This window comes from Nicotiana tomentosiformis, chromosome 11 (genome assembly GCF_000390325.3).
Source record: "Nicotiana tomentosiformis chromosome 11, ASM39032v3, whole genome shotgun sequence".
Classification (NCBI taxonomy): Eukaryota; Viridiplantae; Streptophyta; class Magnoliopsida; order Solanales; family Solanaceae; genus Nicotiana; species Nicotiana tomentosiformis.
Window position 1 is genome coordinate 6,311,322 of NC_090822.1, and position 17,575 is coordinate 6,328,896.

General features: G+C 36.2%; 1 protein-coding gene across 1 annotated transcript; it reads left to right on the forward strand.

Moving 5' to 3' along the window:
* The first annotated feature begins 3,432 nt into the window (after nt 1-3,432).
* LOC104114385 (uncharacterized) lies at nt 3,433-9,637 on the forward strand. Its single transcript, XM_009624813.4, has 6 exons — nt 3,433-3,788; nt 5,676-5,957; nt 6,043-6,216; nt 6,484-6,590; nt 7,489-7,823; nt 8,806-9,637. The coding sequence occupies exons 1-6, from the start codon at nt 3,663-3,665 to the stop codon at nt 9,378-9,380; spliced, it is 1,599 nt and encodes a 532-aa protein (XP_009623108.1). The 5' UTR covers nt 3,433-3,662; the 3' UTR covers nt 9,381-9,637.
* Nucleotides 9,638-17,575: the final 7,938 nt, after the last annotated feature.

Genomic DNA, 17,575 nt, shown 5'->3' on the forward strand with positions numbered 1-17,575 from the left:
TCATTGTAATTAATGATTTATGTAGTTCATTATAAAAATGATAATTTTGTACCAATCTTATTTATGTTTAGGACTATGGTTTGTGATAATGGTACTATTGGGTATTTGTGATAGTTTTTAGAACTTGTGGGGTATAAGTCATGTTTCATGTTTTTTCAAATAAAAAGTGAAATATGTTTTGAAAAATCATGTCCAAACACATTTTCATCTTCAAACCAAACTTCACCCAAATTAGATTTTTCAAAACAAATTTGGGAATCTATGGCCAAACGCTAGCTAAAAGAGTTTCCTGCATTTTTGTGCCCAAAATAAACGACCGAAGTTGGTCGGTTTCGTAAAAAAAAAAAATTGAAAAATAAAATATTTTGAAATAAATTTTATATTTTGTGAAACGTGTGTGCATGCATATCCTGAAATACCTACAAATTTCATAAACTTCCGAACCGCTAAATTTTTGAAACCGCGAACTTTCGAACCCGTAAACTTCCAAACACATAAAACTCCGAACTCATAATTTTGAAACTTGTAAAATTTTGAAATTGTAAATCAAAAGATGAAAAAATTAAAACTGAAAATATATATAAAAAAATATTTTTTCCCCCGGGGGAGGGGGTGCAGAAAAATGAAAAAAAACAAAAAATTGAAATTACAAAAAAAAAAAGAAGTAAAAAAATATTTTTTTGGGGTGGGGTGGGGGAGGGTGTTGGATTAAACCCAGCTGACAAGGATAAAAAAACAGGTGACCAAATCTAATTGGATGGTTGTTACACATTAGAAGTAAGTATTTATACGTGCTGTATTTTTACGTCGCATAAAAGTTTTTGTGTTAAAATGAAACATAAGAAATAGAGTTGGAGGGCCAAAATGAAACAAAGTTAAGATAAAGTGCCAAAATAAAAAATAGAGTGAAGTTCAATGGAGCCAAAATCAATGAGTTGTCTATATATTTGGCCAAAAAGAAAAAGATCACTTACTATGAAGGCTAACTTATCCAGAAACTTAGATAAAAGAAAAAAAGAAGAAAAATTAGGAAAAAGTTACACATTTTTAATAAAAAATGCTTATATACTATCCAAATACTTACTTTTATCTACAACAATATTACTTTTAAGTTCATTCATATCCAGAGGTGGAGCTAGAATATTACGAGTTCGACCGAATGTAATAATTTTAATCTAAACTTTATATTTGTCTTAAAGAATCTATTAAATTTGTAGAAATTATTAATTTAGAACTAGTAACTTAAACGAACTAGAATACCTAACCCAAAACTCCAAATTCTGGTTCCGCCTCTATTCATAGCCATGTTGTAAGCAAACAATCTTATATTTGATTTTATCCTTAACGAAACTCAAAAATAAAATAGATGAATTGCACGTGTCAATATATTTCGAGAAAAAAGTTCAATCCATTTATTTTTATTATTATTTAAAATTACTCTTCATTATATTTTATGTTGAAGCATCGTCAAGAGTCAATTTTTCCCTAAAATAAGGGGAAGATTACTATAGAGTGCCAATTAAGTCAATGTCAAATAATATAGTACAAAATTTGATCCTTTTTAAAGTGTTTTCCTTTAATGAAATACGTGTAAAGTAGAAGAAAAAACCAACTAAGAGAAGTAACTCCACCATCAGATGACACGTGTCACATCTCACAAACCATTACCCGTCTTATGTAAAGAATCTGGACCCCACTTCCTTTATCCAACTTCTAAGCCTACCTGTCACGTGCATATTTAATTCTCCAACAAATTACAAGATTGCCAATTAGTAATTTACAAAACGGGTTTTAATTTATATCCTTCACATTATTTTTAAATTTTCTAAAACAAATTCTTTCATTTAATACGGATAAAATTTTTATCTATAATTTTCTTATACACTCTTTAAAAAAATATTTAATAGGTTTATTCATAAGGTATTCATCTATTAGCTTACAGCTCCTAAAATATCTCATTTTATTAACACTTCACTAATAGAACATTGAGAAAAAAAAGACAGTCTAGTGCATAAAGTATTCCGCTTTCACGCAGGGTTTGAAAAAATACCACACTCTTAAGGGGTCGTTTGGTTGCCGGTTAGAGTTATGCAGGTATTAGTTATGTATGTATTAGTTATGCAAGAAGAAGTAATGTAGGGATTAATTGTGCATGTATTAGTTATGCAAGGTTGAGTTATATTGAGATTAGTTATGCGTAGATTAGTTATGCAGTAGTTATATAAGGATTAGTAATATAAATGTAATGTGAGTGTTATTTATTATTAGCTTATTTTATTTTATTAAAATTGTTAGTATAGTTTAAATATATATTTCTAAACAAAAAAATACAAGTTTGAATAAAGGCTTGTCATTTTGTGTTTTAATACAAGTATTACTAATATATATGCATAAGTTATTCCACCTTCTACCCTGCATAAATAATACATAGATTCCCTCATTACTTATACATATATTAGTTATGCGGAAAAGGAAACACATGAATCAAACATTATATTAGCAATGCTATATTTTTATATGGAAAAGAGGAAAAAATAATCAAACATTGTATAACTTATGCTAGCTTCTATGTGGAGATTATTTTTCCCCCCCTTCTTTTAACCAATCAATGTATAAAGTTATCCTAGTTTTAATACATGGATAACTCCTCTCCAACCGGCTACCAAACGACCCCTAAGGATGTAATGTAGACAGCCGCACGGCTCGAACTCCTGACATATATGTCATACGTAGACAACTTTAACTGTTGTTCCTAGATTCCCTTCTAATAGAACATTGAGAATAAATATAAAAAATAGCAATATATGACTTTTTATTTAATAAAATATTAATATTTAATTACACATTTAGATTATATAGGAACAACCATGGTAATTTATGATTATTAGGCAATACTTTAATTTAATCATACATATATTTTAATCATATTTAAGTAACGAAATATAAAAATGTATTTTACATTACAATACTCAATTAAAAGACTAAAAGAAAACTACTATCAATCAAGGATAAAATAAGAGTAGAATTGCCTAAAATACTTTTACATGAAGTGCAACAATTACCTCAGGGGTTGCTCTGATGGTAAGCACTCTCCACTTCCAGCACCATTCACTTCCAACCAAGAGATTGTGAGTTCGAGTCACCCCAAGAGCAAGGTGGGTAGTTCTTGGAGGAAAGTACGCCGAGGTTCATTTGTACACACTACCATTCCCACTCCCGTAGGGATAAGGTATGCGTACACACTATCCTTTGTTGTTGTTGAAGTGCAACAATTACGAAAATTCATAGTATGAAAATCAGAAAATATGACCCGAGTATATGGCGGATCCAACTAGGGGGGCATAATAGTCAAATCAGATTTCTGCCAATTATTGGACTAAGCTTTCTTGCTTATTTTCGCTTTCTCCACCACTTTATATATACAAATTATTTTTTTTTAAAAACTATTCCCCATTTTCAATCTCCGCAATAAGAAAAGGAGAATCCCAAATTTTCTCTCTATTCCTAGGGTTTTTGGATTCTTCACTTCCAATTCAAATTCAAATCCAAAAAACCTAGGCGTTAAATTTCAATTTTTTGCCCAATTTTATTACTATCCTCTGAATCTTAATTTTGATTCAATCAATTCTACAATTTTGTTTTATTTTTGTTTTGGGATTTTAATGGTACAGTTGATGAAGTCGTTAGGAATGTCAAACTTAACGGTGAAAATGGAAGTTGAGGATTCTCTTGAAGATGAATATGCCCCCCTGACTAAACGGCCCAAGTTTTCTTTGCAAGTTAATCAGGTTTTTTTTTTTCTCTTTTAAAAAAAAAATGTTTCGTTGATTTATTTGGATCAGAAGTATTTGTAATTATCAACAGTATTTGTAGTTATCAAAAGTATTTGTAGTTACTCCTCGGTTCCATTTTATGTGATAGTGCTTGACTTAGAAAAATAGACTTTTGAAACTTAATGAAATATCTCATTTAAGGATAAAATGGCAAGCTTAAAGTTAAATTGTTTATTTTTTTCCTTTTAAAAAAGTATGTTTCCTGGTTTATCTGGAGGGAACCTATTTGTAGTTACAAAATAGGATTCCTCTGTACCATGTTTGATTGAGCACGGAGTTTAAGAAAGAAAGGAAATCTTTTCAAACTTGTGGTCCTAAAACAAGATATAGATTGTGTGGTTATAATGTCTCATTAGGAGAAATGAGAAGTTTAAAATAGACATGTGTCATATTCTTTTTTGGGACAGATTTGAAAGGAAAGTGTGCCACATTAGATGGGACAAAGGAAGTATTTTTCTGATGTTTATTTGTGTTTGATGTTGTGCATTATGGCTTTTTGAACTGAAAGTGCCTTTTCCTTTTCTGGTGGAAGAAAGCGATTTTAGAAGAGGAATTGCTTTTTGTAAAGTAAAGGAGCTGAGAAAATATATTGGATGTTTCGGGTTAATCTGTTTAGATTGCTGAGGAGTTAGTGGTAATTTGGTTGAACTTTAACTATTTTGATGAATGCAGAATCCGTTGGTTTTGAGTAGGATATAGTGCGTTAATGCTAGTATGACCTTTTTTACATCCTTATAGCAATGGATTCTTGTACGAAATAATGAACAGGGTAATTTTGCAATTTTTGGGTGGCTGTATATTGCTTAGGTATATGCATTGACTCCCACCAGACAGACAAATAAGAAAAAGAAAATGAACTGGGTAATTATTTAGTTATTATTACTGTCCTTTTCTTGGTGTGGAGGGATAAGAGATAATTTGGATCCTGCTAATTGAGAAAGTAAAATCTAGGAACTATTGATCCTTGGGACTTTTAACTATTTTTCTTTGTCGCTTGAGCTAGTCTAACTGGTGAGGTGAGTTTGACATGGTAAGTGATATTAAAAGATGAGTCAACTAGGGAGCTTTATGTTGATGAATTTATTATTTTCTTAAGCTTTCTTCAGAATGCTGTCAGCCAAAGTATCAACTAGCCTGAATCATAGGTTATTTGAAGTGAGTGCAAATGCGTTGCCATAAAAAATATGATCAAATGGAGATTAAGAGATTAGTTCAAGTGAAAAGAGAGCTAACTAGAGTTCAGGAATCCATCATCGAAGAAGGGAGTTGGGTTTTGATGACTGGAACAGGTAAAACTATGGAGTCTCTGATTAAGAATAATAATAACTGATCTTTATATTTCAGATGAGGAATTTAAAACTTTACTGTCAAATACGGCTGATCAGTCTTTTTGGCATGGGAAAAGTGGGTAGAGGTTTGACTGTTATCCATTGTGTCAAGCAATTGTTAATGAAAGAAGAAAAGACGCCAAAGGGGTACCAACATTTCTGGAATACTGGAACTGGTAACACCAGACAGATGATTAATATATTGTTAAGATACATAATTCCTTGATTTTAGGATGGTGAAAACTCATATTGGTAAGCATACTCCACTCTATCATGGTGACGAGCATTTGAATCAAGAATAAGGCCTTAGCTCATTTTATGGTACAGGCAGCAAATTTTAGCTGTACAGGGCTAAAGAAGAGTCTTTTTCTTCTTGCAAGGTCACTTCCCAAGTTTTCAGATATTTTAAATTTGTCCCTGATATTATTCTGAGCTTGTTTGTTATTTGCATTTGACCTTTGACTAAGGGACCCAACTTTTCAGCTACTTAACTTCCCTCCTGCTTTCTTTACAGTGGAATGCTGGAAATAATGAATTTCCAGTTCCTCCTCCAGAATATAATCCGCTTGATGAGCCAAGTCCTTTAGGTCTGAGGTTGAGAAAGAGTCCATCTCTCTTAGATTTAATCCAGATGAGGCTGTCACAAAACAATGCTTCGTCTGTCGCGCCTACACCAGCTGAAAACTCTACTGCTGTAAGCAAAAAGGAAACACGGGGTGTGGCCACTTCAGGAGCAACTGACAAGCTGAAGGCATCAAATTTTTCTGGTTCACTTCTAAGGATAGGGTCTTGGGAAGTAATTACCATGAACCTTTTGTCTGCCGTAATATGATTATCTGTGAATAATTTGCTTTTGGCTAACTTTTTCTATTTTGTTTTAGTATGCATCTAGATATGAAGGTGATTTGGTGGCAAAGTGTTACTTTGCTAAGCATAAGCTTGTTTGGGAAATTCTTGAAGGTGGGCTGAAAAGTAAAATTGAGATTCAGTGGTCGGATATCATGGGATTGAAGGTGAACTGTCCAGAGAATGGTCCGGGCAGTTTGACTCTTGTGGTAAGCATTTAGTCTCCATGCTAATTGCTTCAGAGCCTAATTATAAGCATTATTTTTTAGCAGCACCAAAGTAAAGGGTCACTCTACCATATTGCATACTTATTTTTCCTACAGAAGAACTTTCTAGGGAAAAAATACTTCATCCTGTGAACAGAACATTTCTAATGCTTGAAAGAATAATTATACTGGCACTCTAACCCTTCATTTAGTACGTCAGGAGTTGTAGTATTTTCTTCAGTTTTTAGCTTATGGTTTTCTGTGATTCAGCTGGCTCGACAGCCCCTCTTCTTCAGGGAGACAAATCCACAACCCAGAAAGCATACGCTATGGCAAGCAACTTCAGATTTTACTGATGGACAGGCTAGCTTGCATAGGTAAATAATTTTTACTTCCTGTTAGGAAATGACTGCTTGAGAATTTATATTTAGTTCGCTATGATGTTTTGTCTTATCACCCCCGTAACATATATTTTTTAGTCCCTAGAGGTTTTATTCACATGCTGGATCATGTTTATTATACCCGCCTTCTAGATTACTTTAATCATGTTAGACTATTTCCATGCGGCTGTAAATACACCTTACCCTCCTTTATGTGAGTTTTGTGATCGGACCTTCTGGATTATTTATCCAATAAAAATATGAACCTTCTAGGTTATCAGCTTCAGCAAGGGGACTGTCTGTTAGGTGAGATTGGAATGCCTAAATGGGTTAATATTGTGGAGATGGTATGTGGTGATGAGCAGATGAGGGGATTATGCATGGGATTTGATAAATTGGACTCTTTTATGTGTTTGTTTCCTGGAATTAGATCCAAGATTGCTCTTCTTCAAAAATTAGATCAAAGATTGTTATTCAGAACAATATTCTTTCTTTGACAATTATACCCTTGTTGTCGTATTGATAATAATGAAAACTAATAAAATTAGGTGGGAGGGTTGGGCTAGGAAGTAGGAGTGGTAGATGGGAGTGGAGTGATGGGGTGGTATCATGGTGTGTGTGCTTGCGAGAAGGGCTAATATGGTAGTTTCTGTATAATCTGCAGAATAATGTTATCACTAGGGTTATCGTGATACCTGCTAGTCCTTCCAGAATGGGATTGAAAATCCTCCTGTTAGGCCAATACGTTGAAAAGCCAGCTCAGCAATGGGGTTGAGATCCCCCCACCTTAAAGATGCACCAAGCATTGAAAAACTGAATCACCTTATTTATACCATAGTTGAGTAGTTTAACTTCTAATGCTATTGGTGATAACTTTTTTGTGTGATCTGTATAGGCAACATTTTCTACAGTGTCCACCTGGTGTCTTGAATAAGCATTATGAAAAATTGATCCAGTGTGACGTCCGGCTTAACTTTCTGAGCGAACAGCCTGAAAAGGCGTTGGAATCTCCATATTTTGATACAAAAGCTACTATGCTTGAAAATCCTGACGAGTTTAACGCCCATGTCTTCGATCCAGTTGGGTCTGATACGGGATCCCCACTATCAAGCTTCCAAGATGCAGCATCACCTGCTGCAGTACAGTCATCTTCCTTGACTTTTGAACAACCTGATCTCCTTGGTGCAACCCGTGAACGTTTGTCCAAGGATAGCCCTTCTCCAAGCTCAGGTAAATAGTTCTTCCTTCCTGTTCTTATATTCCGGGTGTAAACATCAACTGTTTGTTCGTAAGCTATGACCTCAAAATTATGAGACATCAACCATGGAAAATGTATCTAGTAGATTCAGATTCATTTTCATTAGTGAAAATGTGTTGCTTTTGGCAAAATCATTCTGGTATACATGTTTTATACTGACTAGTTTACATGCATACATGCAATAATTGGTTGTGCTATTGGACTTTGGTAACTCCTTTCCTCCACCCCTGTGGTGTTTGATGCCATCTTCTCTTTATTTATTTATTTATTTATTTTTTATTTCTTGGGACAAGGAGTTCTGATCTGATGCCATGTCTACATTTTCATCTTCAGCCTTTCTTTTTAACTTGTCTTACTATTTGGTTTTTCTTAATGGAGTACTTGTGTCATCTTCTTTTTCCCTGTTGATATCCTTGTCAATTTTCTGCTCCTGAGATGAGTGATGGGGAAGATGATCGTTTTGTCCTTATACAAGGATATTATCTTTCTGTTGGACCACTTGTTTTTGAGGTCTATGGCCGCTGTGATCTTCAAGTTCATGAATTGTACTATTATGTTTAGAATCTCTTTTTCATGCCTACAATTTGTAGCTTCTGGGTCAGGATTGATCAAATATTGTATTAGTTTGACTAAACAGAGGTACCTAGATAAAATAGCTAACAATTCATGTCCCTTTTCTAATGTGTTGTGAAGTTGGTGCTTCCCTACAATCTTGGTCTGGATTATCCAAAGTTGCATATGCCTCGCTAGACTGGTTTAGATAATGAAATGAAGCAAGGTAGCTAGTGTCCCATTTTTATGCATTTTCGATTTTTTGAAGCTGTTGAAGTTCGGATACCAGATTTTTTGACACTGGGTTAGTATTTACATATAACATGCAATAGTAACCGACTTCTGTATGTTAAAAGCTGTTATGCCAAAGTTGTCACTGATGATTATTCTTCTTATGTACAGTGATGGATACACCTGCTATTGAAGGGAATGCAAACAGCATAGGCTATGATCCTCACGGGATGAGAAACTTTGGGCAGTTGAAGGTGCCAGGACTTCGTCCGTCAATGTCTATGACTGACCTTGTCAGCCACATTGAAAACTGCATATCGGAACAGATTAGTTTCGGAAACTTGCCTTCTGATCAGGCGTTAGAATGCAAGGGCATGCTGGAGGACATAGCACATGTGTGGCTGAGTGACACTCAATGTACAACATCAGACGAGAAATCTCTCCTGAAGAAGGTCAATTCTCTATGCTGCCTCTTGCAGGATCCTAGTGCATCTCACGAGTCCCATTTTAATGGAGAAAATCATCTGCAAAAACCTATTCAATCTAACGATGCTTGTAGCTCTTCTGCATGTGAGAGCAAGGGAAATGACGCAGAGGACGCCAAGGATTTTGCTGGTGGTAAGCTGACACCAAGTATTCCAAGGAGAGACTCCTTTGGTGACTTGCTCCTTCATCTTCCTCGTATTGCATCCCTTCCAAAATTCCTATTTGACATTGCTGAAGATGATGAAAACCAAACTAGATAGTGATTCATTTCTTGAAAGATGTATTTAAATGCGAGGGTATTGTAGTCCAAGGAAATCATCGGTTTGCCTGTTTGTTCTGGTCCTGATGGAAGCACTCCTCTGGGGTTCAGAGGACGTTATACATGGAGAAAGACTGGGATTTGGAAATTCTTTTGTGTTGTAGCTGTAAGAATTAATGTTTTCACCTTAGCTGAAGAGCATACATTGATTATATTGTTGTACAGGGGTTAGGTCAATTAGTATAAATTGTTGTCATACTTTTTTTTTTGAGAAGGTAACAAGTTTTATGTAAATTAAGTAGAAAAACCTTTAGCATAAAGATAGTTACAAAGACCCTCCAAAAAGAGCGAAAAATGCAAACCCAGACTTGTGGTAGTTACAAAGACCCAATGATATCCACTATAGACTCTACATCCTCTACCACATCTTTTTTTACCCCCAAAAGATATATTATGTTATTGTGGATTATGGATTAAAGAGTTTCTCCAATTAAAGTGACAAACTTGAATATGGATTATTTTATTTACAGAGTCGCCACTTGAAATTGATTTTTTGGGTGTTTTAAGTGACTTTTTATTTGAATACCCAGTCAAAGGAAGATTTGACTCTATTATTATTGGTTTACGAAAACAAAGTACGGGTAAGGAATTCTATTAACTGGGGAGAAGGTGTAAGGCATTCCCTGAGTCCAATGGTTCTAGCACGGTCGCTTTATTGACTACAACTTGGCTTGGATTAATTTTGGACATACTATGATTTATTGGTTTCATATTTTATCTATCCGCTTTTAATTATTAAAATATGAAATTATCTGAAACGGATCACATGTGTGTAAATCCATTTTATTTAATGCGCTAAAATCATGTCACGCGCACGTGTAAATAATTAATCACGCTTTATTATTTACTAAGATTGTTTTTGGCCAAAGTCACGCGAACGCGTACCTTGATTTATTTTGGAAAATCATAATTATGTCACGCGAACGTATACATATTCACGATAATAAGTTTAAAACGCGCCTAAAAGTGTACTAGCGGTATTTATGAGTGGTCAAATCCTAAGTTTGAGATTATTGTAAAGTCATAAATTATGAAATTTGTTGGGGAGAAGTGTAGCATTTAGATATTATTGTAACTAAAGATATTACTATAATGTCCCTATTATTCCTATAATCAAGCATATAGATAATCCTAAAATGAAAATGCTTTAAACAACAATACAATCACATCAAGTTAACAGAACAGTAACATATAGGACATTGTCCACTAGAGCACAAATTTAAGCACTAAAATATTAATAATAAAGCTTACCAATTTATGATTATTAAAGGAAACAGAAGAATTACAATGAGAGTAAAAGTGGACCTTTACGTCAAAGACTATGACGTCAACACCCTTTGAAACTTTAAAGACCAAAGCCGGCTTCGAACCGAAATCAGTGGTTGAAAATCTCGCAGTTGACTGAACCTCGACCGAAACTCTAATAACAACGATGATCTAAAGGTTGTTTCATGGTATTGCTATAGCTGGGTTTTCTTTTTAGCTTGATTTCAGATTTAAAAGTTGTAATTTATGGACTATTTTCTTTTTGCTGGGTTTGGAGTGTTGATTTAGGGACTGCTTTTGGGTAAAACAAATGGGTTGATTTTTAGTTGATCTCCCAATTGACTTTTGTGAAGAAGTAGTAGTGTTTGGCAGCGATGTTAAGTTATTGGGTCATGGAGTTTTAGAGGTAATTTTAATGGTGGAAAAATGAGTGTTATGAATGGTATCTCCCTATGAAAAAGATAAGATCCATTTGTAGTATATATATATTTTTTGTGCTGCGTTTTCTTCTCTCTCTGGTCTTTGTCCCCAGATCTAACTTCCTCTCTTTTTTCTTCTCTCTCGGATCCCCTCTCTTTCCTCCTTGCCTTTTTGACTTTCCTCCCCCCTTTTTGGCTTTTTGTTATATGTATAATAGAATGAAAATTGGGGGAATGAGAAATTGGATTCCTACCCTATGTGAGCTTTTGAAAAGTGGGTAGCCAATTGGAAAAAGTGAATGTGCAAAATTTGTGCAAAATTTTTAAGGCCACATCGTTGTGCCACCCTTTTGTTCATTTTTCTTTTTTACTTTATTTATTTATTTATTTATTTAGAGATAATAGGTAAATAGTGTAAAATACTACATCTTACTAACTAAAGGATTAAAGTACTAAATATTCAATATTTATTTATAGAAAGTCTTTAGACTAATAAAAAATATACTAATAAAATATATTTTAATTTTTTTTGTTTATTTTTATATTTAATTTTCTTAAAAACATATAAAAAGATAAAACAAAAGCTTTAAAAATATTTACCAACTAAAAAGTGATGAATAAATTCAAATATGATAAAAATTTAGGTGATCACAACATGCCCCTCTTTGCTTGGAAACATGAAGTGTTTTCAGGCAAAGAAAGATGAGCGATATGACTAATTTTTGTCCATACTATTATTCAAAAGGGAAGAGAGAAAAGAGTGCAACCGAGTCCTGGTTTTGGACGACCTACATATCCCGGGTTATAAGGGAATCAGGTCGCGTGTAGTTCAAGAAAAATGATGGAATTCTGAGTTGGAGAGTCGAGTGAGATTCAGTCGAGGCTCCGGTCTGTGGTCATGTTATTACATCAAAATCAAAAGAAACTAAACAAGCCTATCAGCTATGAGTTACAAGATTTCTATTTATAAGTCATCTAAAACTTGATCTTGAATCTTGACTGGTTCTTCACGCAGACTCTGATCCGAACCTTGATGCTTGGTAGCTGCAGGTGCTAGTTCATTCTTCTATGGCCTCTTCTGATGAAGACGGGAAATGCAATGCTCGTGAATTCAGTCATGTCTTGAGCAGTTCATATCTTTTCATCCGCTTCTGCATTCTGGATTCACTTTTTCTTTTCTTTTCTTTTCTTTATTCTGTATTGAGAATTCTTCTATTTTTCATCTCGAACCCGTGCCTCGAGGTAAAACCTGCTCAAACACCAAAACAAACAAACGAACGAAGTTTTTCTGCCCCAGTTTTCACTAGGAACATTTCATGAGTTATTTGTAACAAAACTCTATACTACTTCATTATTGAAAGCAATAAAAGGTCGGGATTGGTGTACCCTGGAAAAACATATTCTTTGGGAATGGTGTACCCTGATTGTCTAAATGGTGTCTCAACTAAGGATTGATGTACCTTATGTTGGAAAAATGCGATGGAGAATAGTGTACCCTGATACTAGTAAGGAGACTAAGGAGTGAAGACCCTACGTCTAAAAAATAAAATCAACTAAGGAGTGGAGACCCTATGTCGGAAAACACAGTTAGGGATTGGTGTACCCTGATACTGGTGAGGAAAAGTAACCAAGGGTTGGTACCCTGTATTACAGAAAAAGAATGTAATCAGGGATTGGTACCCTGTATTACTAAAATGAAATGTAACCAGGGGTTGGCGCCCTGTAATATTGAAGAGGAAATGTAACAAGGGGTTGGTACCCTGTATTACTCAAAAGGAAAAGGTAACTAGGGGTTGGTACCTTGTATTACTGAAAGGAAATGTAACGAGGGGTTGGTACCTTTTATCACTAATAAAATGTCAGATCCCTTGGGCGAAAAGGTTCTACCTGAGGTAAATTACCAAAAGCAAGCCTGGGCGAAAAATACTTCTACCCGGAAATAAGAGCTGGATCCCCTAGGCGAAAAGGTTCTACCTGAGTTAAGCTACGTAAAACATCCTGAGCGAAAAGTACTTCTACACGGAAATATGAGCTGGATCCCCCTAGGGGAAAAGGTTCTACCAGGGTTAAGCTACGTAAAACATCCCGAGCGAAGAGTACTTCTACCTGAAACTATGAGCTGGATCCCTTTAGGAGAAAAGGTTCTACCTGGGTTAAGTTACGTATAGCAAGCCTGGACGAAAAGTACTTCTACCCAGAAATATGAGATGAATCCCCTTAGGCGAAAAGGTTCTACCTGGGTTAAGCTACAAAAAGCAAGCCTGGGCGAAGAGTACTTCTACCCGAAATATGAGCTAGATCCCCCTAGGCAAAAAGGTTCTACCTGGGTTAAGCTACGTAAAACATCCTGAGCGAAGAGTACTTCTACCCGGAACTATAAGCTGGATTCCCCTAGGCGAAAAGGTTCTACCTGGGTTAAGCTACGTAAAACAACCTGAGCGAAAAGTACTTCTACTCGGAACTATGAGCTGGATCCCCCTAGGCGAAAAGGTTCTACCTGGGTTAAGCTACATAAAACAACCTGAGCGAAAAGTACTTTTACTTGGAATTATGAGCTGGATCCCCCTAGGCGAAAATGTTCTACCAGGGTTAAGCTACGTAGAACATCCTGAGCAAAGAGTACTTCTACCCGGAACTATGAGCTAGATCCCTCTAGGCGAAAAGGTTCTACCTAGGTTAAGCTACGTAAAACTACCTGAGCGAAGAGTACTTCTACCCGTAACTATGAGCTGGATCCCCCTAGGCGAAAAGGTTCTACCAGGGTTAAGCTACATAAAACATCCTGAGCAAATAGTACTTCTACCCGGAACTATGAGCTAGATCCCCCTAGGCGAAAAGGTTCTACCTGGGTTAAGCTACGTAAAATAACCTGAGCGAAGAGTACTTCTACCCGGAACTATGAGCTGGATCCCCCTAGGCGAAAAGATTCTATCCGGGTTAAGATAAGTAAAACAGCCTGAGCGAAGAGTACTTCTACCCGGAAATATGAGCTGGATCCCCTAGGCGAAAAGGTTCTACCTGGGTTAAGCTACATAAAACATCCTGAGCGAAGGGTAGTTCTACCCAAAACTATGAGCTGGATCCCCTAGGCGAAAAGATTCTATCCGGGTTAAGCTAAGTAAAACAGCTTGAGAGAAGAGTACTTCTACCCGAAAATATGAGCTGGATCCCTCTAGGCGAAAAGGTTCTACCTGGGTTAAGCTACATAAAACATCTTGAGCGAAGGGTAGTTCTACCCGAAACTATGAGCTGGATCCCCTAGGCGAAAAGGCTCTACCTGGGTTAGGCTAAGTAAAACAGCTTGAGCGAAGAGTACTTCTACCCGAAAATATGAGCTGGATCCCCCTAGGCGAAAAGGTTCTACCTGTGTTAAGCTACGTAAAACATCCTGGACGAAGAGTACTTCTACCCGGAACTATGAGCTAGATCCCCTAGGCGAAATGGTTCTACCTGGGTTAAGCTACGTAAAACATCCTAAGCGAAGAGTACTTCTACTCGAAACTATGAGCTGGATCCCCCTAGGCTACAAGGTTTTACCTGGGTTAAGCTACGTAAAATATCCTGAGCGAAGAGTACTTCTACCTGGAACTATGAGTTGAATACCCCTAGGTAAAATGGTTCTACCTCAGTTAAGCTATGTAAAACATCTTGAGCGAAGAGTACTTCTATCCGGAACAATGAGCTGGATCCCCCTAGGTGAAAAGGTTATACCTGGGTTAAGCTAGGTAAAATATCCTGAGCGAAGAGTACTTCTACCCGGAACTATGAGCTGGATCCCCCTAGGCGAAAAAGGTTCTACCTGGGTTAAGCTACGTAAAACATCCTGGGCAAAGAGTACTTCTACCCGGAACTATGAGCTGGATCCCCCTAGGTGAAAATGTTCACCTAGGTTAAGCTACGTAAAGCAAGCCTGGGCGAAAACTACTTCTACCCGGAAATATGAGATGAATCCCCTTAGGCGAAAAGGTTCTACCTGGGTTAAGCTACAAAAAGCAAGCCTGATCGAAAAGTACTTCTACCCGAAATATGAGCTAGATCCCCCTAGGCGAAAAGGTTCTACCTGGATTAAGCTACGTAAAACATCCTGAGCGAAGACTACTTCTACCCGAAACTATAAGCTGGATTCCCCTAAGCGAAAAGGTTCTACCTGGGTTAAGCTACGTAAAACAACCTGAGCGAAAAGTACTTCTACTCGAAACTATGAGCTGGATCCCCCTAGGCGAAAAGGTTCTACCTGGGTTAAGCTACATAAAACAACCTGAACGAAGAGTACTTCTACTTGGAATTATGAGCTGGATCCCCCTAGGCGAAAAGATTCTACCTGGGTTAAGCTACGAAAATGATCTGTATGAACAATAGTGGTACATGCTGAAAATAAAAGAAAATAGAGATTTTGCGGAAACTTACCTTTGGTGATATTCGTCCTTTAAGGATCGCCATCCTGCACTGCTTTGTTTCTGCTTCAAACAAAGAAAAGTTGTGAGTTTTAAAAGTGGTGGTCGGTTTGTGCCCTTGATGTCTTTGGCAGCTTTGCTTTGTGCCCATTCGTTTTAGGAAGACCGACTGTATTGGTAGTTAGCTACATTGCTGGTAGACTCTGTTGTTGCTTTCAAGAGACTTTTGCTCTCTGTACCAACCCTGATTGTGTTTGTGGCTCAATCAGCCTTATCCCAACTGGAGATCTTTACTTAGGTGACCTTTTCTGATAACTTGAATGGCTTCTTGCTTTTTGAGCAATTTGTTTGTTAGAGAGAATCGCAACTGGGTATGCGCCTTTTGCATGATGTGCACACTTTATATTCTCTGTCCAGTACTACAGGGAACCCGTAATCAATCTTGCGGTCTTTTCTTTGCTTGTTTTTGACAAGTAGGCAGACATAAATATCTTTTGGGGGAACCTTTATGCTGCACGAATCCTCAAGACCTGTCGACTGTAACAATTGTGTGTGCATGTTACTTCTCCGATAATGTTATCTTGAATGTTCTGGCCAGAATTTGCTTTGTGCAACTGAAAAGCTGGTAGCAGATTTTGAAATCCTTTCTTACTTATTTTGACAAAGACTGACTCAAAGCAAAGGATATAATGATGCGAAGAAACAATATTTACAAGAGATCCCTTCATCAGGAAGGAAAGAAGGAAGGATTATATATATATATATATATATATATATATATATATATATAAAGAAGGAACTATTTTTTTTTGAATGAGGTAACTAGCCATAATGATCATGACATGCATTTTGGACTCAATGACCTGATCTATCAAACTGATCTAATCATTCCTTTCGTTTTCCCTTCGGGCCTTGAAGTCATCTTGTTTGTGTTAATTCTTTGCATCAGTTTCATGACTTACTTTCGACTAGTGGTGCCCCGAGAGATTTTCATCAACAAGCCTCTCTCGTTTATTTATCTCTACTTACCGTCGTCTTACAGTGCATGTGAGGGTTTTCACTAGTAAGACTCTCTCATTTATTTATCTCTACTTACCGTCGTCTTACAATGCCTGTGAGGGTTTTCACTAGTAAGACTCTCTCATTTTTATTTATTATTTTTTATTTTTTTCTTTTTTTTTCTTTTCTTGATTCCTTGAGTGAGAACCATGACCAAGTCCTCCATATGACAACCATTGCTCATTGCAAATTTCTCTTGGCATTCTCAAAATTGATCAGGAGGTCTTGTTTGGAAGGCTTTTGGATATGGTTAAAAAGAAAGAACGACATGAAGGCTTAAAGTAGACTCAATATGATGGGTTTTACACTTACAACTCTTGGATTGACTCTTTCAAAAAACTAAAACAAACTCATGCCCGAGCTTTAGATACAAGATATATTTTTTTTTTGGAATTCTTATTTGGTTGGACCGAACCGTGTAAGGCTGCCTACGTATCCCTTTTTTATGGAATCGGGTCAAACGTAGTTCAAATATCTGACCTAACTATTTTTTTTTTATCTTTCTCTCTTTTTTTTTCAAAACAAGTTGCCCCAACTTTTATTTCCTGGGGGCATGGATCTTTGACTGTTCTTTTCTTATTCTTTTTTTACTTGAACTTTCTAAGAGTTGCCCCAATTTGTACTCTTAGGGCATGGACTTTTCTTTTCATTTTTTTTGACTTTTGACTCTACACTTGATTCCAAAAGAGGGTGGCCAAACAAAATAACACAGGCTCAAAAGGGGTAACGAAGGGTATAAAGTGTTTGGATAGCCGAAAAAGGGCCTCCTAGCCTCGAGAACGCCAAACATAGTATCCTTTCGTGATCACAACGTTGATGAACATGTCTGTCTTCTTGGTGTATAGTGGTCAAAAGATACTTTCCATCCATTAATGTTAAATTTTCCACCAAACTTCAATTAATTCTTCCTCAAACCCGATCTTCACAATAATTTGTAGGTAAAGATCATTAACCCTACAGGTATGATTATCCTAGTTCCACATGAATTTGAATCGAGC